This window comes from Alligator mississippiensis, chromosome 1 (assembly GCF_030867095.1).
Source record: "Alligator mississippiensis isolate rAllMis1 chromosome 1, rAllMis1, whole genome shotgun sequence".
Lineage (NCBI taxonomy): Eukaryota > Metazoa > Chordata > Crocodylia > Alligatoridae > Alligator > Alligator mississippiensis.
This window is the reverse complement of record NC_081824.1, coordinates 236,586,414-236,611,990: the sequence shown is the minus strand read 5'-3', so window position 1 is coordinate 236,611,990 and position 25,577 is coordinate 236,586,414. Positions and strand designations below refer to the sequence as shown.

The 25,577-nt window shown below is 45.0% G+C and overlaps 1 protein-coding gene and 1 long non-coding RNA gene across 4 annotated transcripts in view; both read right to left on the bottom strand.

The window, feature by feature from the left end:
- ATL2 (atlastin GTPase 2) overlaps positions 1-7,074 on the bottom strand; it is a 64,842-nt gene extending 57,768 nt beyond the window's left edge. The window contains exon 1 of one of the 3 annotated variants that reach the window (XM_019480104.2): positions 6,933-7,074. In XM_019480104.2, coding sequence (XP_019335649.1) covers positions 6,933-7,023 — 91 coding nt within the window. In that variant the 5' untranslated portion in view covers positions 7,024-7,074. The remainder of the gene's footprint in view (positions 1-6,932) is intronic. The other 2 variants (XM_014598184.3, XM_059720312.1) reach the window with 2 other exon arrangements.
- Positions 7,075-19,306: 12,232 nt separating this feature from the next.
- On the bottom strand, positions 19,307-23,840 carry LOC132247671 (uncharacterized). The gene is made up of 3 exons (XR_009458948.1): positions 23,718-23,840; positions 22,259-22,382; positions 19,307-20,842 (listed from the first exon to the last, which is right to left on the bottom strand). It is a non-coding gene; the product is annotated as an uncharacterized LOC132247671 (long non-coding RNA).
- Between the last annotated feature and the right edge of the window lie 1,737 nt (positions 23,841-25,577).

Below are 25,577 nucleotides of genomic sequence, written 5' to 3'. Positions count from 1 at the left end.
GTTATAGAATACAGAATGAGAGCAACAAAGACCTGGAAGGACACAGGTTGACTGAAAAGTTAATTTGGAATCTTTATTCATCCAAATTCCAAAGATCAGAAGGAGTATGTACAATGGGCTCTTAACCAATATAATAGAAGTCCACCCACATCAGAAAAATGAATTCATGAGTACATAGTAACAGTTTTAAGAACAAGCTAGTTATGGAAGCTGGATCACTGCCTATGCAAAACACAGACGGTACTACTGATCAGTGTGATCACACAAGTCACTAATTTTTAGGCACAGTCTATAACCGAGCAACTCCCCGTGTTGTTTTTCCTACATCTGTGAAGGCAGTTAGGAGGAACACATTTTATAACTCTCAACAACTCAAGTTTTTTAGATTCTAATCCCGGCAAAGTATTCTTTCTTTAACCAAGCCCAACACCATAAACACCAGTCTCCTACAAACTGTTAACAGGAATGCAGTGATGCATGTGAAAGCCAGGACCCACAGCCATTTTCTGAATTGGTTCTCTGAATGCATTTTCCCCCCATTATCTTTCTGCAGTCGTGTGTGATTGCTATGCCTGCTGCATGTTTCTCTTTTTGAGGTCACCATGATGGAGCATGCTGAAATAGTCATCGTCTTAGAATTCAGTCCAAAAGCTGCTCTACAGAGTTCTGTGCGTGTTTCTAGCAGCCAGCACAATATGGCTGACACTGACAGATTCCACTGTAATGCTAAGGAAAACCATTCACAAAACCCTCAGTAGGCAGCTCCTTACTTAATCAGGTATAAAAATCCAGTGGTTTCCCCCACAACCACCTCTCCCCTGACATGCAAAGTGAAGACACTTAGTCACTTGAAACAGCAGCTATTTAGAGAATAGTTAAGTCAAGACTGCACCTCCTCTTAGGAAATATGCTATAGCTCAAAAAGAAGTCATGGGTTTGGTATTTGAGCAAGTTCTCTGGCTGGTTTTATGCAAGACGTTGAACTAGATGGCTATGGTTCCTCATAGCCTTAAAAGAAAGAAAGCCTGAGAAACTGACATTTGTAAATAGCTGAAGTTTTAACCAACTGTCATTTAATGGTCACATGAATAAACAGAAAACAGAGGCTGTTCATTTACATTGTGCATCTGACAGCATTGTATGTAGTCAGCTTTCTTATTCCCCTTGAACAATCAGGATCCTTGTCATCACAAGGGTCTGACTTTATAAAATGTGCTATATTTAATTAGAATACAAAGCATATTTAATAGTTAAATGGAAGAGGGTTTCCCCCTCCTCCCTCTCAAGAGCTTTGGAGTTGTGCACTCTTTCAAGTTACCTGGTAGCTCAAGCCACTTGCCATCTAGAACATAAAACCTCCAGTTTATTTGTTCTAATCTTACACAGTTAATTTTTTTTTTTAATTTAAAAAAATAAAAACAATTTTCAGATGTTACTTCTGCAAGAAGTTTAGATGTTCCATAAAAGGTTTCATACTTGGGCTTACACAATATTGTTTCAATAGTTTAACCTTCAGGAATTTACTGCTAGAGAATATTAGCTGTAAAGAAGCCATGCATTCAAGATAGGTCAACAGACAAGTAGTCAAAAGGAAAGCTCAGAACTGTTTCCTATAAATTAGTATTCAAGCACCATAAAAAAAAGTCAGAGTCCTATTTATATGGATGTTATTTTTCAGAGGAGGTATTCTTCCTATAGCGCATGAAACTTCTTTTAACACTGAACCCGCTTTTACTCATACAAGAAAGCCATTCCTTACAGATTAGTTTGCTCTAGTGCAAGGGTGTCTTACAGACTAGATCTTAGCCCTCAGCTGCTGGAGCCCAAAGCAGCAGCATTAACTCTTGCTCATTTGGCACTGCTCCAGAACCCAGGTAGTTAACACCACTTGCTCCACTCCTCTCCCCTCTTCACCCATTGCCAAAAGCCAGGGTTTTTAGGTATTCTCTGGCAACAAGAGTTTGACACCTTTGCTCTAGTGTCTCACATTAGAGATATTTGTTTCAGTCATGTATTTGGATTTCCACAGGTGTCCAGAACCCCACTGACTTGACAATTTTACCTGCAGAATTAGGGCAAGGTTCTGAATACACTCCAAAAAATGGCTCATCACATCTCAGGGTAAGCTGCTTCCCTTTTTTAAGTAGGAAAGTTGCAGCCCTGCTGCATAGCTCAAAATTCAAATTCTTGGTTTATAAAGTAATATTTTCCAACACTTGAAAAAATCTAGTTTAGTGGTTCTCAGCCTGTTCAGATTCATGGCAACCTCCATAAATTTATTGAATTTAGTGGCACCCCAGTTGAGAACCACCATTCTACTGCCCCAGTCACCAGTGAGTAGAACTGACCCATACACCTCAGACAGATAGAAAGGAATGCAATTGTGGCAGGAATGAGCATGCCTGCCTGCATTAGGTTTATCTAATAAACCCAAGGCAGTGTTTTTCAACCTTTTTTCATTTGCAGACCCCTAAAAAATTTCAAATGGAGGTGTGGACCCCTTTGAATTGTAAGTGCAGGTATTCACATACTTCTGATTGATCAGTCATCTTTCACAGACCCTTTAGACAGTCTGTGGACCCTCAGGGGTCCATGGACCACAGATTGAAAGCCACAGACAGGATGCAGCACTTCCCAATCCAGCCCTGCACACTTCTGAAAATAAGAGCTCGTGGGGAAATTCCACCTAGCAGCAATGGCAACCTGGAGATTTATCTGTGCATTTTCCCAGGCTGCTGTACCATCACCAAGTAGAACTGTCCTATGGCACCTTTGTTTCCAGGAGGTGGGTATGGGACTGGGTTGGGAAGGGCTGTGGCAAAAAAAAACAGGCCTTCCTGCCAGCACCCATTCCTGCCATACACCTGCTTTGAGCCAAATCCTCATGAAGTACACTCAGTTTCACCAGGCCATGGCAGTGGGGGCTGTCCTATGACACTGCAAAAGGGTCTTGCAGCTCCCCAAATTGAGAACCACCAAGTTAGATCTTAAAATACAATTTCAAAAGAGTATGTGTTTTCATTTCAAGAGTCCCCTCAAATGTAAAGTAAAGCAGTATGGTTTAAGACTGTCAACTCCACATACATTGTTGTTATCTCCTTCAACTTAGACATGGGAAGAAGAGATTAAGAAACAAGTTGTTAGCAAGTTAAAAAAAGAAAGGTTAGCTCAAGATTTGGTGGCATTCAAGCACAGTAGAGAAACTTAACTGCACAATGAGATGTTGAACACATGCACTGCACAAAGCACACAAGCCATTTCAAACAGTTTTACTTTAAGTATGAAGTTGCTCCTTTGAAGACTGTCAGTTCAAAGTGTCAGAAGGATCATGATAAAGCTGCACTGTAACTGTTGTAGCACAATATTGCAAGTAACTGCAAACTAATTTGGAATGTGAAGTACATGATAATTGTCAGGGGAAGTCAAATTTGGATCAGCCTTGTTAGCAACCTTTAAAAGTACAAAGTGCCCTTGAATTCTTAAACTACTTGTAAGCATTCATATACTTCATGAAAACAGAATATTTTGAAACACCTAACTTTGGAATTACTTTCCTATTCCTGGTATAAGCTTTGCAATTTATGACACTTCAGTCCTCTACACAAGAACATGCATGTCTTGTGGTCAGAGTGATAAGCCCATGGAACTTTTGGGTTTTGTTCCAATGCTAGTCCATACTACAGTCTGGTGAGCAACTCTGCATTTTGGGTAGGGGTGCACCAACAAAGATGTTCTTGGCTGATACTGACAGTCAATTATTAACCAGCTATGTCGACTGATACAATAATGGGACTTGGGGGGCCAGGGATCAGGACAAAACCACAAGTGGCTCATCCAGGGGATCAGCAACCCAGCACTTTAGTTCAAGTGTCTCTGCCGCTGTTCTTAAGATCATCATGTGAGTTTTATTTCAAGTGCCACCATCACCATTTTTAAGCAAGGGATGCTTTTAACAACAGAGCCAAGCAGGGCAAGGGTGGATGCGGGCTGCCTGCTGTGAGCTCAGGGTTCTCCACTCTGCTGCCTTTCCCTCAGGAGCTCCACACTAGCCACATGCCCCCTGCCCTCCCAGCAGCAGGAGGCACAACTCACTTTCCCCACTGCTGCTGGGCAGGTAGGGGGCACACAGCTGGTGTGGGGCTCCCGAGGGAAAGGCAGCAGAACGTAGAGCCTCAAGCCCACAGCGAGCAGCCCAGCCCAGCCCTGCACACAAGTGGGGGGGGGGAGGAGGTGTGAAGAGGAGAAAACACATGCCACACCCCCCCCATGCCTCCCCCAAGGGAGGCACGCAACACTACGAAGCCACCTCCCCTCCCCATGCTCCCTGGACGAGCCACCTGTGGCTCTGTCGTGTTCCAGCTCCGAGTCCCATTCACTGCCCTGGCTGAGCAATGCCCCCAGCCTCAGCCCCTACCCACTCCCTCCCTCACCATGGGGGCCTCAATCTGCCCCCATCCAAACCCCTTCCTCTCCACAGACTTACCTGCAGGGCACTGCTCTCCACACTGCCTGGCTACATTCCTGGCCACATACATGTGTGCAGCTGTGCACATGCATGTGGCATCTGGGGGCCCCAGATAGAAGGCATAATGTATTTAATCAGTGACATTATTGGCTACACTGGCCAAAAAGAGCCAACAGGTGATAATGTTAGTTTTCCTTTTATCAGTGCCAATCCAACATGCAGGTGATATATCAATGCACCTCCAATTTTGGACTGATTTTTAGACTGACCCGACCACCTCAAGTCAGTGGAAGCCATAGCTGCTCATCACTTCTGAAGTTTAGGCCTGATATCTGGCTTATCTGTCTTTGAATGAAACATTGTGACATGGATACCTACCAAAGTTTTACTTGGAGTTTGGAAGAATTTGATTTTGATACCTTCCAATACTGTATTCCCATTGACATTAGAAGGACTGAGACAGATGACTCTTACTAATCTTCCATTACTCCAGTCCCTCTATTTTCAGAAAACCAGCATACTATACCAAAAAAAAAACAACACAATTAGCATTTGAGTCTTTAGTATTACTTTTCCTCCTCAACTTACAACTTTTAAGAGTACCATACACAGAGCTGTTGTATTACAGGATACGTATATCCTACCCCTTAAAATTCTTCTTCTGCTCTTTAAGTTATTTGAATGTTTTACTCCATAAGCACAGAAAGATTCTTCTATAGGTAATCAAAGTTCATCTGCAGCTGTAGGCATGGAATTTAACAAGACCTCTGCTAACACTATAGATTCTGTTCATATCTTGAGAAGAGGACATTATTTGTTGCTATAGAACGGCAGTCTCATCCTAAGGCCGCTTGTTATAAGTTGGTTTCATTCTGAGCCAGAAAAGCTAGACAATAAACTCAAACTGTTGGTTTATTAAAACTACCCATTATTGAAAAAAAGATCCAGAGAACCATCAAAAACTCAGCACTGCTGGATAACTAGAACCCAAGTAGTTTCAAATCCTTGACATTTGATCTCCAGACTATTTTAAGTTACAAAGACCAGCTGTACTGCAACACAAATTCAGATATTCCCCACATGTTCAATATTTGTTGCGTTTCCCCTCTGTAACAGGTTTGCAGAATAGCTGCTCTCCAGCTGACCTTTATAATTTTGCTAGATTTCTCCAATATGCAGTAGCACTTAGTCCACCACCACTACAAATGCTGGCATACTGTAAGCAAACTGGACACTGTTAGACAAAAGCCGATAGACAACTCCATTTTCACACCAAGTGTTAGATCATGCAGTGAAGTTACAGTGCTCCATAACTATCAAGGTAAACATACAAATTCTAGCATGTGCACATTAACCTGAATTAGAGTTTCGTAGACAGTATTTTTAACTCCCTGAAAGCTTTCACTAGAAAGCCTTCGTTCTGAGAGTCAAACATCTATAGCAAACTCAAGTTTTCAACAGCTGTTCCTGAGCCATGACAACTATGCAGTAATATTTTAGTCCCAAATACATTTGAAGGTGCAATCCCAGAGGGTATTCTGTTACTGGCAGCAAGACACTGATGGTTAGGAGCAGGGATGTCAAGCTGGCTGGACGCAGACTATAGGACTCCTTGCAGGCTGGATCTAGATGTGCCTCTGGCAGCGGGGTGGGCAGCATTAGCCCAGTGGCTGCCAAAGCAGTTACATACCGCAGAGAGGTCACAGAGGTCAAGAGCTGCACACTGCTTGCCCCACTGCCACAGAAACAAGCCCCCAGCAGGGCTCTGTACCCAGAACTTTGGAGGTGTGGCAAGTGGGGCTCAGGGACAGCAGGGAGATGTGGGGATAACACTGTCACTGTTTGTCCCCACACAAGTCCCCAGCCCCTCCATTGGCCACATGACACAGCTGTTTATTGGACACCTCTGGTTTACCACACAGGATCTACTTGCAAGGCTGGAGGGTGGACGTATGCCCATCCTCACATGCTCAGCTTCTCCCGTTGGAGGACTGCTAAAGCCAGGCCCCACACAGCCCAAGTCAGCACACACACACACACACCCCTGCTTCAGGCCACGGGACCGGCAAGGGAAGGGGCTCCCATCCCTTGCCAACGGGTCCACCCAGCTACCATGAAGGGGAACCGGGGGGGGAGCTAGTAAGGGTCTCTCCCTCTGATGCTTGCAACGACTGCTCCAGCACCCCTACAGCGAGCCACGGTCTCGGTGCCACCTCTGTCACGTGCGGCCCCCCCCCCGGCCCGGCAGCTGCGGCACCTGCTAAGGTCACTCGCTGCGGGCGGCCCCAGGGCTCCTCCCGCCCTTGTGCCTGCACTGGGGCAGCGCCGCGACAAGTAGGTCACGGGCACCCCGCGCCGCCCCCCGCCGGCCCGCGCTCCCCACCCGCCGTCGGGTCGGACCGAGCCAAGCAGGCGGCCCCGGCCGCGCGCGGGAGAGAAGGAGGGAGAGAGAGGCGGCGCGGGTTACCTGGCGGGCCGAGCGGGGACTGGGGTAAGGGGCGCTGCGGCCGGGGCGGCCCCGCGGGCTGCCCGCGCCGAGCCGCGTCCCCTTCCGCCATCTTGTCCGGGTTTAAAATTAACTCGCCGTGACGTCAAACTCCGCCGCGAGACCTTTATCGGCCGGCGGCGCATGCGGGGCCCCAGCGCCGACGGTTGGCTCTAGCAGCCGCGCCTGCGCAGTAGCCGCTGCCCGCGTCTCTTTCCCCCTCCTCCCTTTCTCCCCCTCACATTCTCGCTTGCTCTCCTGCCGGGGTCCTAGTGCCCACGGGTTCTCTGCCTCTAGCTGCGCCTGTGCAATAGCCTCTATTCGCGTCCGTTCTTTTCCCCCCCCTAGCTCCCCTGGTGGGGTCCTAGAGCCAACCATTTGACGCCTTCGGTCGCGCCTGCGCAATAGCAGCCATTCGTGTCTTGCTTGACCCTTGCTCTCACCTTCCTCTCCCTGGCTGGGTCCTAGCCTCCCCGTGTCCCAGGGGTGAGGGGAGGCTGCTCCTGCACGGTCCTAGCGCTGCCTCTTCTCCTCCAGTGTGCGAGCCACCTGCCTGGTGGGCCTGGTGCTCGCTGTGCTATGGTGCCAGAGAGCATGAGTGACTGGTGCCTCCTGAACCTGGAGGGGCACTTGCAGAAGCCGTGGATGGCAGAGGCCCTGTCAGGGGAGCACCAGCCCTAGGAACAGCATCAGTCTTGGCTGTCGGGGGAGGGGGGGTAGAACCCGCCCCCATTCACCCCCTACAAGTCACCTATGCCAGAGAGGGCTGGGGGAGCCTGCCACCCAAGCACTGCAGGGAACAGAGGCTGGGTAGAGCCTGGAAGCCAGAAATGAACCTCATGAGGCCCACAGGCCACCCGTTGGAGAGCCCGGCTCCTCTTTGTACAGCACTGCACACTTCTGGTATTTGCCAACTAATGGAACGTGAAGGCAGGCACTGATTCCACCTTGTATACCAGGTATGAGGATGCTCTACACCTAGGCAGCACAACTTGGCTTGAGTTTGGAGCCTCAGCAAGACCAAGAAAAATAACTGGGAGGGAAAAAGAAGAGAATTTTCTCCTTCACTTTAAAATTATTAAATTTGGTGCAAAAAATCCCCCAGAATAAGCAGGTATCCAGGTTGTAGCCGTATTGGTCTAGAGGAAAAAACAATCAGGACTCAGAGAAGATATCTTTTATTAGACCAACAAGATTTTTGCAAACAAATGTCTTTAATTGCAAGCTTTGGGGCACAAACACCCTTCATCAGGCATTAGAGAAAAGATTGTAAAAGTTCTCCTGGGTAGGAATGAAAGATCATAGTTCATAGGATTTCACAGAGGGGTCAATAGATGGAAAACTCCTCTGCGCAGTCAGTTCCTATACCATTCACAGATGCATATATTTAGGACCCAACTTTGGTACAGGATGGGGGGGCCCTTCTGGGAAGCAGTGAATCAAATCCGGTGCTGTCTGCTACTGAAGATCTCTGGGTAACAGATTTTTTACTTTACTATTTAAAATTAATTGTCTTTGTTGAGATACAGTACAATTAATCTACAGCAAGTCTAGGGTTAGTCGCCTTTTATTTTAATTTTGTTTATTTTTCTGTAAAATTGGCAGTAAAATACAGTCTGATTTTTTTAAGGTGGCCAGCATTGCAACTCAGAGGTGTCACTTCAGGCAACCAGTGACAGCACAATGGTTAAAGCTGAATTGTCACCTCTGGGGCAGCAGAACTGGGCTGCATAAAAGGCCTACAGTGTGGATAAGGCTGTGAACTCCTACCCCAGGCAGTACCACAGAAGGGCTGCATACTGCTGGTACAGAAGGACCAGTGACGGTTTGAGAAATCTATCTACATACAGCTGATGAATTCTGTCTGAGATTATGAACTCTGCCTTTGTGCCAAAGCGCAAATTCTATGTTGATTGTAGGGCTGGTCTCAATCTTCTTTCTGTCTACTAACTTCCATCTTAAGCTAAAATTCTGAGGGACTGCTGGCTCAGACTTAACAATAGAGGATCACAAAATACAAACACCTAAGACAATAAGGGTGCCTATACATGTGCTCCTGCACAGTCTAATGTGTCACAGCAGACTCGAGTCTGCTCCACATTCTAATTAAAATGCTGCAGCATCATGTATATTAAGTCCCTGCATGTTTTAAAATGGCCATGGGACACTGCCTAAATGCTGTTCAATGAGATTTAGTTAATCTCATTGAATGGCATTTAGATAAAGCATCCCATAGCCATTTTTAAATGTGTGGGGGCTTAATACACATGCCTGGGAACCACCCTAATTAAAACACCCCTCTCCACACTTCTGAGCACATGTATAGGTAGCCGTAGTCAGCTTCTATCACAAAAACTGGTTTGTCAGGCTAAAGAAGGCCTCAGGAACAGACCTACCTGACAGTGCTTCTTACTCACTGTTGCAGATGCCCTGGGAAAAGGGGTGTGATAGTAGCTGCTCTACTTGGAGGTAGTGGGGAAGCATTTTCTCCAGCTCCAGATGAGGAGAGAGACTTATAGAAAGTGGTGGGCAGGAGTGGGGGGTAAATACTTAGCTGCAGAAGAGATCAGTCAGAGAAGAGAAACCATGAGCTGCCTGCCAGATGACAGGCAGACCCCTGAGACCTCTAAGGAAAGGAGAGGCAGAGGGAGGGGCCTTGTATTTTGGAAGCTTGTTGTTTTCAGTGGATCTATTCAACTCTGAGCTTTATCTTATAGGTAAAAGCAATGGTGTGCTCAGAAAAACTGTGCAAAGCCTCTCCATTCATGTGCACATATTTACCTACACCTGCCATGTGCCTTCTGCTGAGGTAAACCATGATCAGAAAGGCTCCCACCTTCATGGGGTGGGTTTTGGGAGGCGAGTTGGAACAGCAGGGGAGTCTGAGGAGTCAGACTGAGCCTAGGAATGAAGCAGTCGGCATGTGGGTTCCAGCTCTCAGCAGAGGGGCTGAAAGTGGGTCCAAAGACCAGAGATGGAGAGCATCTGGACTCTTTACAGGCTCCAGAGGCTCATAACACAGAAAGATTGAGCAATGGGGTCCACTGGCAGCATGTTGCATCCAACAGGCAGGCACTTCCTCTGCCACTAAGCTACCCTGGGCACATGAAAGCCAGCCATATTGATAGGTGCTGAGCCTTATAGGGTGGCCAGTGATGCATCCCCAGAATACAGGACAGTCCCTTTGTGAGGGGCTGGCCTCCTCAGACTATCGCCAGCAAGGGGTGGGTCCTGTCTCCTCAGCCATCAGCAGTAAGGTGCAAGGCCCCTACACTGAAGTACCCTCATGCCCCAGCCAGCCCCATTAGCATCTATCATTAGCATTGCTGCATGGTAAACAACACTGCCTTAGGATAGTACTTATATTTACAAGTGGTGTTTATTTAATAGATTTCATAGATTTTAGGGTTGGAAGGGACCTATTAGTTCATTGAGTCCAACCCTCTGCCCTGGGCAGGAAAGAGTGCTGGAGTCAGATGATCCTAGCTAGGTGCTTGTCCAGTCTCCTTTTAAATACCTTCAAGGAAGGGGACAGCACCATCTCGCTTGGAAGCATATTCCATATTTTGGCAATCCTCACTAAAGAATTTTTTCCTGATGTCCAGTCTAAATTTGCCCTCCTTCAGTCTGTGGCCATTTTTTCTAGTTACCCCAATGGGCACCCTGGTAAACATTGTATCCCCTATTTCCTGCTGTCCCCCCCCCCCACCACCCATGAGTTTGTAGACAGCCACAAGATCACCTCTCAGCCTTCTCTTGTGGAGGCTGAAGAGATTCAGGTCCCTCAATTGGTCCTTGTAGGGTTTTTCCTGTAGGCCTTGAACCAGATGGGTAGCCCTCCTCTGAACCCTTTCCAGGTTATCAACATCCCTCCTGAAGTGCAGCACCCAAACTAGAGGCAGTACTCCAGCTGCAGCCTGACCAATGCCACATAGACAGGAAGTATCGCCTCCCTAGACCTGTTTGTGATGCACCTACTTATGCAAGAAAGAGTGCAGTTAGCTTTACTTATTACTTCATCACATTGGCGACTCATGTTAATTTTGGAGTCGACAACGACTCCGAGCTCCCTTTCCGTAGTTGTGCTACTTAGAAGGGTACCTCCCAGGCTATAGGAGTGTTGATGATTCTTCCTCTCTAAGTGCAACACATGGCACTTAATCTTTGTTAAACTGCATCCTATTCTGTTCCGCCCACTTCCCCAGCCTGTCCAAATCTGCCTGGATTCGCTCCCTGCCCTCTAGTTTGTTTACCTCCCCCCCCCATAGTTTGGTATCATCTGCAAACTTGGATAGAGTGCTTTCTACTCCCTCATCCAAGTCACTAATGAAGATATTGAACAGTACCAGTCCAAGGACAGAGCCTTAGGGATTCTGCTGCCCACATTTCACCACCACTCTTTGAGTGCGTCCCATAAGCCAATTTTCCACCCACCGGACTGTGTAATAATCTACATTGCAACTGTTTAGTTTATTTATAAGAACTGGGTGTGACACCATGTCTAAGGCCCTTTTAAAATCTAAGTAAATAACATCTACCCAGTCATAAAAAGAAACCAGGTTAGTCAGGCAGGATCTGCCTCCTATGAACTCATGCTGATTGCCCCTTAGCATTATTTTACCCACTGGCCCCCCACAAATGTGATCCTTAACAATTTTCTCAAAGGTCTTGCCAAAGATAGGAGGTGGGGCTAACAGGCCTATAGTTACCTGGTTCTTCCTTCCTCCCCTTCTTGAAAATAGGGACCACGCTGGCCCTTTTCCACTCCTCCAGGACCTGTTCTGAGCACTACAAGTGCTCAAACAGTCATGCCAGTGGTTCTGCTATGACTCCAGCTAATTCCCTAAGTACCCTAGGATGAAGATCATCAGGGCCTGTTGACTTAAATACATCCAACCCCTCCAAGTGCCCATTTACTAGGTCAGCGCTAACAGTTGGTGGGTTGGGATCTATCTTGCACTTACCTAAAGTCCTATTGGGATGCATGCTTGCGTCCATGCCAGGAACACAAGTGCAAAGAAATCATTTAGGAGCTCCGCTTTGGCCATCCTATCTGCTACCAGTTGCCCTAGTCCATCTTGAAGGGGCCCTATGTTACCCTGCACTTTCTTTTTGCTTCCTACATACTTAAAAAATGACTTTTTGTTATCCTGAACTTTTGCTGCCAGCCTACGCTCCATTTCCGCTTTGGCTCTCCTCACTGCTTATTAATTTACTGAGACCCAAAAGGGCTGCATGTGTAGACATGGAGACTTTACTGCAGAGCTAACTAGGCAGCTCTTCAGTAAATGTCACATGTAGATATGCCCACTGAGTAGCACCACACCCCACAGATAGCCCCACAGCATTCAGAGGCTCTTATGGACAAGTGATATGTTGGGTCACCCTCTCACAATCTGCACTGGGACCTCAAGTACCCAGCCTCAGCTTCTCTGTGAGCTTGAGAAACAACCTGGTGACACCCAGAGTCTTTAAAAAAGCAACATCCACTCTAATTTATTCGAATAAACCATCTGCCTTCAAAGAGATCCCCTTTTAGATTCACAACCCTCCTTTCAAAACTATATCCTTTTAAGCTTGGCCTCCCCAGCCTACAGACTCCTTCCCTCAGATCAAGGCAGTGTCTCCTGGCATTTCTCTCAAATTAAGTTCAGAGCATTCTCCTGAGTCACCCCTCAGTCATCTGATTACACTCTTAATCCTGCCCAGGTCAGCTCATTCTATCAAACATCTATCTTGCCAGTTGGGACAGGGGCAGGCTTGCTCCTACTGCTCTGCCGAGCTACAGCCCTGAGCCCTTAGAAGAACACAGCCTGGGTATCCTGAACCTTCCTCCCCTCAGACACTTTCTGTTCCCCAGCTTCATCTTCCTTTTCCAATAGCTACTGCAAGCATTTCTTCATCCATGTATAACTGGATGCATCTACATAGGTGCTTTACTACAGAGTTGACTAATAAGCTCCACAGTAAAACATCACAGTCTACACATTGGTATCAGGGCACAGTAAATTAATGAAGTCTACTATAGGACAGTACTGTCGGGAACAGTACTATCCTATGACAGAGTAACTTACTCCACAGAAGTGCATGCTTAGAGGGTGACAGGGACTGGCTGGGGCATGAAGGTACTAAAGTGCAGGGGCTGCCTGCCACCTAGCCATGAACTTTAGCATTTTCATGCTTCAGCCAGCTCCTCCACCATCTGATGCCTCCTCCAGGAATCTGGGCCGGCCCCCTGGGCTCCCTGCCAGCCTGGGGCTGCTCCACCCCAGCTCAAAGTGCTGTGGTCCTGGGTGCACATGTAAATGCTGAGCTTAGGAGCAGTTTTCTCCAGCACAAACTGCACCAGGGTTTATCACATTGCCTTGGCTCACTGACCATAACAAGCTGGTATACAGTTACAACCCTAATGTGGCAAACACAGATTTTCTTGTGCACACAGGGCGTACAATGTGAATTAAAAACAAGCCGGAATCTTCTCAGGGGATAAGGCACAACGCCACATTTATTGGAACATAAAACATGAAAAGAATAAAGAACAATAAGGTTATTTGCTTCACTTGTTCTCATGCATACTCATTCATTCATTCATTCGTGCAAAGACAAACACACACACAGAAGTTAGATAGTCTTGCAAAGGTTAAGGCATTACCGAGATTCAAAGTTGCTCAAGGTCAGTCTGGTGGCTGGCCAGGCTGACCAAGAGAGTTGGAGTCAGGTCTTGTTGGACATGCCCAAAATTCCTCCTTGCATGTGGAAAAGACCCGAAGCCTTGTCTTTGTGTTCATTCTTTATAGTGATAGCTGTCCATAGAGCCTGTGGATTCCACTGAGTCAGATGCAAAGGCCGTCCTTCTTGTCCTGTTGGCAGGCTGGGATTGGTAGGTCATGATTTTCTGGCTTTGTGGTCTGCAGTCTTCAGGGGCCATCACTTGCAGTCTTCAGCCATCAGGATGGAGTATGATGTAGTGTTTGGCAATCCTTTACTGCTGACTCTAGGTTGCTGCAGCTCTTAGCCGTCAAACCACAGAGGCTATTTTCACCTGCTGCAAGAGGCCTGTCTTTTTGTGTCGCTGGTACATATGTCTATCATTTATTCTTTCGTTACCTCGTTGCACATAAACCAGACATATGCACACATACCAGACATACCACAAACCCTTACACAAGCATTTTCCTTATACTAAATTTAAGTTCTAAAGTCATGAGACCAATAGGTCAAATACATTTATGCTAGGCAATAAGAAATTTAAAATAGATGGTTAATGCCAAGCACTAATAATGACTGATCAAATTATAGTAAAAAAGTAAATCATAACCAGATAAACTTTATTTTAATGGTTAATTTTTTTCTTTATATAAAAAGAGAAATAACAAAATAAACAGTCAAAGCAATTATAATCAATACCAAAATAAGCAATTATAGTCGCTGCAATACTACATTTTCCCCCTTCGGCCCTTTCGAGAGTTAGGGGAGAATGGGCCGCCTTTTATGAGTTTCACATTTGTAAAGCTAGATATTGTGACCATATGGTTGCAAAGGCTTGCAATTTTGAATACATATGCCACATCCAAATACACATAGCAAACATTCCCAAAAACATGATTCTTATTATGACTGAAAGAATGATCAGCGGGTGCAATGCTATATTCAAAATTCCATCTGGCGTGGGAGACCACCCAAAACATTTCCCCCACCAAGAATCTTTAATTATGTCATGGGCATGAGTGAGAACATCTACAATTTGTTTACTGTCATGATAGACTCGAAAATAAACTGCCCTTGCTCCATTCACTACATCAGTAACCTGTTGCTTAATTTCTGGATGAGCTAAAAAGCTTTGCAATAAGGCATTAGAAATGCCTAATGGAACAGGGTGTAAGCGCTGATCTTTATAGATTGCATATCCCAAGGTGAAACTGTGTTGGACAGCCTTTTTCCAAACATAATTTATGTTACACCCATTTAGGGCAATTACCTGGCACAGGCAAATGTTGCTATCAGGAAGGGTTAGATTGTACTAATCATTTACCTTTACAATGGGACATCAGGTTTTTAGGTAGACACAACCTTTTCCAATATCAATAAGAATGGATTTATTATATTGATTAAGCTTTATGGTAGACTGGTAAACCTGTTGTCTGCACTAAAATATACAGTCTGGTTGTAGCATATATTCCAAACAAATAAAACCTTCCGAGTGGTGTTCACACATGCTGGTGAATACAGCTTCATATCCATCCGTAGTTTTTCAGGCCCAATGTCTATTTACTTGGGGGAGTAATATAGTTCCATTAATTAGTGCTCCTAATACAAAAATAGGAAACGCTAAATCGTTTTTTTGCTTTCACTAAAGCTTCATTTTGAAGAGATAAAGCCAGTGTTAGGATCATAATTGAATGCTATTGATTTGTTATAAGGCCACAACCACTCTGGTTGCTTGGTAATATTCCAAATCAATTTTTTTAATTCCACAGGTATATGACAATTTGCTCCTTGCTCAATTAGACTGCAAACTACACCCAGAGACCATAACTGCATTTGTACACACATTAAAGCAATGGATACATTTCCCTCAAAGTTTGTAAAAGTATCAGCCCGTACCTGAGTATCCGTTCTGTGTTCCCTTTCCACTGTTTTCACCATGTCAGACAATGACATCTGGAATAACATGATTAGAGCTAAACTCTCATCAATAGGACCACCTAAGTGAAACAGTGTGCTTCCAAAAGCATTTAATTTATTCATCAGTACTTCCTGATCAATGGAATTCAAAATGCCTATTCCAGCGCAGGCTACACCCAGCACTGTGCCCCATGATCGTTTAGCCCTGCAATTTTGATCCATTCTTCCAATGCTATTTGCCCATTTATTCCATCCCTGTGTGAATAAACTTTTATTTTGCTTGATTTTCATGAGCAGCCTTTTCTTTGAACCATAGAGCATATTATGGGTTTATGTTTTGCTACTACCAAGATTGTGTGTGACATTTCCCATAGAACCCACGTGTCTTTTTAGATGGGGTATGTACCATTAAGGGGTTTCTTTCCCAGGTACTTGCCAATTTATAGTTGATAAATCCTGTAATAATTTAAATTACAAAAGGTAGACCTACCTTTCAGTCTGTTGCAGCTGCCCAAATGGCACTGCACCATCACTGAGCCAAATTTCATTTTGTTTTCAACCATCTTTCTGGCACATGGGTTCCCAGTTTAGGGAAGTTTTGACTTCATATATTCCTGTTTTCTTTAAAACAATTGGTTAATGAGATTTTCTACACAATCTGGTAAATTAACATTATATATTACATGTAAATGCCAATAAGATTTTCTGGAAAATAATAAAAATAAAACAAATATATAACCACAGTTATAAAAAATACACATATTACCATAGTGCCTTTAACCTGGAATTTCCATATAAACTGTTACTTTTTACTTTAAGAATCAGGACATTCTTCTAGTCCAAGTTGGACAGAAGTGTCCTGGTCTGGGATCCACAGACGAGTTTAATTTTTAGATGGTGTATTTTTCCCAATAATTTTTATTACATCTCTATGATATTTATATACATTTAAACTTTTAGCAACTAAATAAACTAAACAACAAAATAAACAACACAAAATAGACAAGACAACCTTTGTTATTGTAGGAAAACCCTGGCTTATGCGAAGAAGATGCTGTTGATAGTACCGAGGCCTTGTAGTTTATTAGTCACCTTTGTTACTAGGTTGATTACATCATGGTTTCTGCAAAAGAAAACACACAAACCCTACCAAGGAAAATTCCTTGCAGCAAAATATTATTTATATTTGTAAACTTACACTGCTGACATACAGTGGCAATGCACACATTATTGTAATTCTTGGGGGGGCATATAGCTACACATATACATTTGTATATTAAATGAGGATAAAACAATACTGTTGTTTTTAATATGAATTTAAAATTACACTAGCACTTTTGTGCCATGAAAATAACCAAAAAAAAGGTATTAGCCAAATTTAATACTAAAAATTATTTTACCCCTTCTGCTATAGCTGCTAGAATTTTAGGGAATTTGCTATATTAAGACCTATAACAGTTATTACTTTATTCAAAGCTTTGAAGTTTATTGTTAGTTTCTATGTTCTTGTTTGTTCTTAAAATGGACCAAAATTAAAAAGAGTCATGTATACTAAACATTTATATTATTTTTTAACTTAAATTACCCATTATAAATTATAATTTTATTTTACCCTATAGTGAATTTTACACTACTTTTGTGAGGAGGAAGTTTAATGTTCTGTTTAAAACACAGGCTGGTATCTTGCTGTATTTTAACTTTTTTTTTCTCCCAGATTTTAGGAAAGGTCTTTATTTGATTGTTTTGGTTAACTTTAATTGCTCAATAACAGCAAAAACTTTAATAGCTGCTAACACTTTTCTTTTTAGAATATTTACATTATACCCACACTATTTTTAGATCTATCTTATCCCATTACCAATAAAAGGGCACACATTTATACTTTTGACAGTTTCTACCTTACAATATAGGTACAGAGCAAACACAAAACACTGTTTATACTCTCTGTTTTACATAAATAGTTTGATAATTTTTGTAACGCAGACCATTTTGTTTTTAGGCTTCATTTTTGTTATAAACCTTTACATAGTTTTTTAACACAAAGCTTAGTTCTCTCTGCTATTGACTTCCTATTGAACCAGCGATAGAAGGCATTATACTTAAGAATGACTAAGATCATGCTGTGGTTAAGTTAGGTTATAACTTAGAACATTTTTTTTCTTTAAATTTGATCCTTACTTTTTCTTGTCCTGCCCCCTCTTGTATTTAAATTGTTAATTTCTTTACTGCCCTTTTTGTTTTAAACACTTTTTACATTTCTTTTTGTATAATAGCTGTCTTACTGTTTTTATTTTTCTTTGTCTTTTTCTAAACAGAGCCTTTTTGGGGGAAAACAGGTTTAGTTTTAACACTGTTATTAATTTACTCTTTTACATTAGGGGGAAGTGCTACAAAACTTTTTGGATTCATTCAATTTTTTTTACATGAATTAATTAAATTACCCACAACATAGTGGTTTCCCTTTCTTGGCAGATTTATGGTAACTGTGCTGCATAAGGCTGTAGCAATCTGTAGTGTTTCTGCAGCTATTCCAGAGAACTATACTTTATATTTATTAACCTTTTTTCTTAAATTACTTCTTTTTTAAGTGTGTGTGTATATATATATATATATATATATATATATACACACACACACACACACACACACACACACACACACACACACACACACACACACACAATTTTAGCTGTTTTGAACTAAATTTGTACAGTACTTTGCAGCCTTTTAGAAAATTAAAACGGCTTTTGTTTTCTTTTACTTCTTAGTTACTTTTAGTTTGGTGGCAATAACCAAAACATTAAATGCCTTACAAGCCTGCTTCAAGCCATCATGTCTCTGAAAGGCACTCAGGCTCTAGGGACAGGTACCTTTTTTTTTTTTTTTTTGGACCTACTGTTTTAATAGGGTTCATTTCTCTACTAACGTCTGGTCCCTATACTTCCTGAAACTTCTTGGTTATAAACCACATCCACTTACATTTTTTTTAATTTGTTGGCCTCAAGCCACACAACTCTCTCTCCCTTCTGACAACTTACCAATTCAACCTGCTCTGAACTTGCCAGTTTCTACCCACACTGAGCTTCTTTTTCTAGCCTTGCTGGTCACAAACCCACACAAACTTCTCCACGCGATGCCTGTCACCAAGACCAGACTTTTAACTTTTCTTATCTAAACCACACAGCTGATCATAAAAGCATAGAACTTCATGTTAAAGCAGTCCACAACCAAGTGCTGTATTTTGCTCCTAAGCTTGCCGGTTTCTGACCATGCCAAGCTGTTTGAAACCCGCCGGCTACCAGCCACATCAAGTTTTTCACCTTTAGGCTTTCTTGACCTTCAGTCACTTCAAGGCTTTCACTTCCAAGCTCTTCAGTCCTTGACTGCACCAAGCTTGTTACCTCTAAGCTTCCCTGACTCTTGGTCTCTCAAAGTTTTTTACCTCTAATCTTGCCAGTTTCTAACTGTGTCAAGCTTTTACCTTTAAGCCTGCCAGTGCCAAGCTGCATCAAGCTTTTCACCTATAGGGAAAAAACCTAAAATTTTTCTCTTATTCCTGGGGCATCTACAGCTGAGGGGTGTGCACACCAAACATCAACAGGCAAACATTGATGACCACAATATTATTAACAATCACAGACATCAATAACCATGGCATCTGCCATTCCTGTTTTGCATTCTACACCAATTAAATGTTGTGCGCACAGGGCGTACAATGTGAATTAAAAACAAGCTGGAATCTTATCAGGGGATAAGGCACAACGCCGCATTTATTGGAACATAAAACATGCAACATGAAAAGAATAAAGAACAATAAGGTTATTTGCTTCACTCGTTCTCATGCATACTCATTCATTCATACAAAGAAACAAACACACACACAGAAGTTAGACAGTCTTGCAAGGTTAAGGCGTTACCGAGTTTCAAAGTTGCTCAAGGTCAGTCTGGTGGCCAGCCAGGCTGACCAAGAGAGTTGGAGTCAGGTCTTGTTGGACGTGCCCAAAACTCCTTCTCGCACATGGAAAAGACCCAAAGCCTTGTCTTTGTGTTCATTCTTTATAGCGATAGCTGTCCATAGAGCCTGTGGATTCCACTGAGTCAGATGCAAAGGCCATCCTTCTTGTCCTGTTGGCAGGCTGGGATTGGTAGGTCATGATCTTCTGGCTTTGTGGTCTGCAGTCTTCAGGGGCCATCGCTTGCAGTCTTCAGCCATCAGGATGGAGCGTGATGTGGTGTTTGGTAATCCTTTACTGCTGACTCTAGGTTGCTGCAGCTCTTAGCCGTCAAACCACAGAGGCTATTTTCACCTGCTGCAAGAGGCCTGTCTTTTTGTGTCGCTGGCACATATGTCCATCATTTATTCTTTTGTTACCTCGTTGCACATAAACCAGACATATCCACACACACCAGACATACCACAAACCCTTACACAAGCGTTTTCCTTATACTAAATTTAAGTTCTAAAGTCATGAGACCAATAGGTCAAATACATTTATGCTAGGCAATAAGAAATGTAAAATAGATGGTTAGTGCCAAGCACTAATAATGATTGATCAAATTATAGTAAATTGTAAATCATAACCAGATAAACTTTATTTTAATGGTTAATTTTTTTCTTTATATAAAAAGAAACAACAGAATAAACAGTCGAAGCAATTATAATCAATACCAAAATAAGCAATTATATTCACTGCAATACTACAACTTCCCTAATAATGGGAATACTCACTTGGCAAAGTTAAGTGTTTGCTTAAAGGTTTGCAGGATTGAGGACTTCGGTAAAACTGCTATGATAAAAAGTATCAGAATCAAGGTATATCTGGCAAGCTATGTACACAGAACATGAAATGATCTAGATGAGTTGTTATGAATTTAACAGATGCGTCATCCTAAGAAAGACCCTTTAGAAACCACTGGTGATATTGGGAACAGAAAGAAGATTAAAAGAGGAAAAAAACAGGCCAGCAGCTGTCTTGTGCATTGATCAAGAAAGCTTTTACAGCTGGCAAGAGTGTGCCCATGTGACAAATACAGAAAACCAGCTCTTCCAATACCAGTCATTTATAACAAATGGAGTGGGAAGAGTCAGTCCATTCTTTTTGGTGACGATTCAAGAGTGGCTCTGGAGAGAAGAAATAAAATAACTGAATTTAACTGTCATCAGAATGATTTGGAACATGTGTTGCTAGGCACCAGCTGGAGGAAGGCTTGCAGGTGCTTCAGCTCCGTGTTATGGTTGTTTCACAGAGATTCTGCAGGAGAGAAAACTGACAAGGAGGAAAATTATGTGCTGAAGCCAAAAAGCCAAATACATTTAAAAATCTCATAATACATACTTTTCAGATTGTAGTGACAGCTGCATAATTCACATGAGAGTAAGCAATTCAACCCAAGAGCAATGGTGCAAGGAAAGAAGTGTGATCAGGAGACAACAGCCCAATGCTATAGTGTGCAGCAATGGCTGAGGAAAAGGAGTACAGCTCCATTCAAATTTTGTAGGCTGTTCTTGGGGTGGTTGTCACACCACTTCTCAGTGGATTGAAAAGCAGGGTTGGCAAGATGGCAGGGCATGTGAAGGGAGTTTTCTCCACAACTGTACCAACCTCCCTAATCAGGATGATTCAGGTTTCAAGGGATTAAATAAAGTCATTTTTAAAGTTCTTTACCCAGCTAGCTTTCTTGTGTAAGCATTTGCTTGCACAGACTTATTCAACATCAGCTAGCCCTAGACATAGGGAAAGGGAAAAACAGAGTCAGTTCACCTTTGCTGTACCATAGTTGCACTGAGTGCTACCTGGTACAGCCAAGGATCTCAGTCATGGACAGTAAAATACCATGTTTGCAGGAAGATGGCTTCCATTCACTTTATGACCAGCTGCCAGGTTTCCAAGCAATAGGTACAACGGTCTTGAAAAACTTGGAGAAATGGAAGTGCTTGACTATGTGTGTGCAGAAGGTGTGTACTGGACCAGCTCTGAGGGCAGGGCCTCAGTGCTTACCCCAACCAGTCTGAGACTGCAGCACGTGGGCAGGCACTTGCTCTCTGGATCCCAGAGTGGCTGGAATGGGTGTCATATGTGGTATAGTCCAGCTGTGGGCATCTAGCACAGTTCCCACCCCAGCTGGACTGGGCCACATAGGGCACCTGCTCTGGGACATGTGCTGCACATGGCACCCACCCCTGGAGGTCTGGGATCCAGGCTGCATGCAGAGCCTGCTCCAGCCTGTCCAGGACCTGCAATGCACCTGGCACCTGGGAGCACCATGTGCAGCATGGGTCTCAGACCAGCTGGAGCAGGCACTGTGTGGCATGGTTCCCAGAGCAGGCGCCATGTGGTACAATCCAAACAAATCAGACACTGCATGCAGCACAACACCCACTCCAGCCCATTTGGGATCCTCGCTACACACCCCCCAGCCAGACTGCATCCACATGTGGCCTCCATTCTGGTTGCTCTGGGATCCATGCTGCACATAGCACAGGTCCCAGACTGGCTGGAGCAGGCACTGGATCCAGTGTACTGGGGGAGTGGGGAGGAAAGAGGGCAGGGGGTCTGTGGACCTGTCTCAAATGGAGGAAGAGTCTACTGCAAGGATCTCAGTACTTTGAAACCTTACAACAACAACAGGAGATAGAAAAGTGGGAGTGGCAGAAACAGCATGTCACAAACTGAGTCACGCACCTGAGCCACCCACCCTGCACAGGAACACATGCCCAAGTTGCAGCAGAGTCTGTTGATCCCGGATCGGCCTTGTCAGCCATCTTCAGACCCACAAATAAAATATTCATCAGAGAATCATTTTTAACTGTAAGGGATTGAAAAAAAAAAAAAAAAACCACTTTCATTACTGTAACATGAGATATGATTGCTTAATAGTCACTTGGCATTACCCAGATGGCAAAATGCTTCTCTCCTCACTTGGTATGGCTCTTAAAAGTGGTTATTTTGCTTAGGCTGCTTGGCCTTTGCTTGTTTTTGCAGATAAGCAGTTCTCTTATATGGTGGGCCAACCCCTCTGTCACGGCGGAGTCCTCACAGAGGGCCGTGATCTCCTCGAGGTCCCTCGTTCCGTGTCAGGCCGGCCCAAGACACCCTCTAATTCTCGCCCGCCACGTCTTGTTGGAACATACGTGTATAGTTGGGAGGCTGCCTTGTGTCTTCCCTGGGCACGGCTACTCGGGACCTCTGTCCCCATGGTTCTTCCGGACTCCCTGGGGGTCTCCCGATATGGTGGGTGTTCCCCGGACACCCTAGCCTTATGGGCTATGCGTGGCTCCTACCAGCCCCTAATTCCATGCCCCAAGCCTCGCAGATGTAATAGACGTTGTCCAGTCTGTACGCCCGCTTCCCGGGCCTCCTCTTTACTGTGGCCCACTCTGGGCTCCCTCTCTCGTGCCCAGCCTCTTGCTGGGACTCTCGTCTAGCCCACTCTGGGCCTCCCCTGCCAGTGTAGTCCCGCTCAGGGACTCTCTAGCGGGCCTCCGGTCCTACAGGCCAACTGCACGGGTGCCCTCTCTGACCCTGGCTCACCGTGCTGCTACTCCCTGTCTTCTCAGGGCAACCACAGCACCCTGCCTCGGTCTGAGGGGTGTTACCACACTAGCCTGCGGCCGGGCTCGCTATGCCCGTCTTGGGCTCCTCAGTAGTTGACCCTCTAGGGCTCCTCAGTAATTGCCCCTCTCTAGGGCTCCTCAGTATGGTGCTCCCCCTCTTTGGGGCTCGCCGTGCCCACAGGGCTTCTCAATAATACAAAGTGGCACTCCCCCCTCTTTGGGGCTCGCCGTGCCCACACTGGGCTTCTCAATAAAATCGCCCCTTTCCCTGGGGCCGGGGTTTATGTCCCCCGCACGCGATCCAGGGTCTACGTCCCCCGTCTGCAACCTACCAGTTGCGCCCGCGACCCACTGGCCGCGCCCCTTGCCGCCAGTCACTCCCGTACTGGCGGGCAAGCTGCGCCTTCACTGGCGCTATGAAATGAATGTGCCCTCCTGGCACTAGCCCACGCCCTCACTGGCGCCGGGGTCTCACACTCCCCTGTGAGTCCCCGATGAGGCCTCCTCCAACCCCTAAAGCCTCACCCAAACCTCCAGGTGTAATAACAAAGTCAAACAAACTCAAGCCTCCTGGCTGTAACACAAACCTAAAGCCCCCTGGCTAAACCCTAGTGCCCCTCCTCTCAGGGCTATCATGAGCTGTACTTTCAAGTCATGCTCCTTTCCATATCTCAGCTGAGGGAGCTCCTGCCTCTCCAGCTGCTGGCAGAGAACTCCCAGCCTGGCTTCGGCCCTGGGCTTTATAAGGGCCAGGCCCTGCCTCCTTCTGGCCAGCTGGCTCCCCTTAGTTGCTCCAGCAACCCGCAGCTGTGCTCAATTGGCTCTGCCAGGGCTCTTTCCCTGGCAGTTTCTCCTGTCTAGGAGCAGGCACTAAGGTGCCCTGCGACACCCTCAATTGTAAATTGTCATTTCTGCATGGACTTCAATGAAGCTACACTGACTTACACCAGCTGAAGATCTGCACTGTTTAAATTCTGCTCAGACAGGCCTGGTTAATGATTGTATCAGAGCCTAAATATTATCCCCTGGCAGGCAAAGGGTGCTAATTATGCAGTGAAATCTATTTGCATCCTTTGCAGTGATGTGGGATCCAAGAGACTCATATTCTGTAGGACAAGATTTACAGGTTATCAAGTAGGTGGATGTTTTATATGGATCTTTCATATGCAGGTTCAGACTAGCTGTGCAGAGACTGGTTATCGTAAAGCAGAGATTTCAATGTACGTTCCTGCAGCAAAAATAAACTCAGAAGGCAGCTTTAATTCACCTCCCTGTATCTTTGGACACTCTGCTCGTGAATACCCTGCTGAGTTAAGAGGAGCCATTCCCAAGCCTTTCATAGAACTATCCTAGTGCCTCACTTCCTGCATCCCACATTAGGGCTGTCAGCAGCCTAAGTCACTACACAGGTCAGGACACACAGTGAACTTGGGAGGCAGACGGGCCACACACTGGAGCTTAACATTGAGGCCTATCATGAAGGGCTATATCCCCTCTCCCAAGCTGAGCTGGACTGTATTTCTGGAATGGCCCCAAGAGGAGCCACACAGAACAAAGATGCTACTTGTTTTATATGAGGGTGGCTGGGCCTGGGCCTCAAGCAGGGTGGAAAAGGCACAACAGCCATGGATAGAAGTAGGAAGCATGTTTGTGCTAGGGAACCACAGAGTTCAGTTACTCAGTTGAGATCTCTGGCATTTCTCCATGTCTTTAGCAAAGGCTGCAAGCTACCTTCCACCTCCCTTCCAGACCTATATCAGCTTCTGGACAGCCAGGTGTCACAACCCAAGGTTGTGGTTTTTTGTTTGTGTGCGCTTCGGCACTGCTAAATTATTTTCCCGCTGACTGTAGCTTTCTTTGCACGATAGAGTTCTCTGCTGTGGGAGAGAACTCTGGTGCAATGGGGGATTTCCCGCCAAATTACAGCTTCTTTGCAGGGTGCATTTCTTTTGCATACTAGTGATGCACGTTGCAAAGGAGTTCCCGCCATGTGTATTTGGATTCGCGCCACATAATTGGCCAGTTCCAAATGTAGGCACACATGGCGGCAGGATCGGGGCCCGGCCCGCACATGGCGACGAGGATGAGATCAGGAGAGAACACGCTAGAGCTAGAGTTGGTTCAGAATTGCCCTTGGCGCGATAACCAACGCCAAATGAAAAGCTTTGAGGAACTGGAGGTGCATATCGCTTACCACCAGGCGGGCGGAACGGGTGAAAGATTTGTGAGCGGACATCTGTCACTAAAGGGAGAAGAGGGAATCTCCGAAGACGGAGCCCCGAGAGAAAGGGAAGTGTACTTGCTCCCCGCGGCGTTTGGGTGTATAATGAGAGATGAGCGGGTCCTGTTTAGGCCCCTCGATACTGTGTCCCTCGCCGGACCCAACCCGGCGGGCGAAACAAACCCGACTTTCACCTGGGAGTGTGCACGATGCCTACGATGTGCTC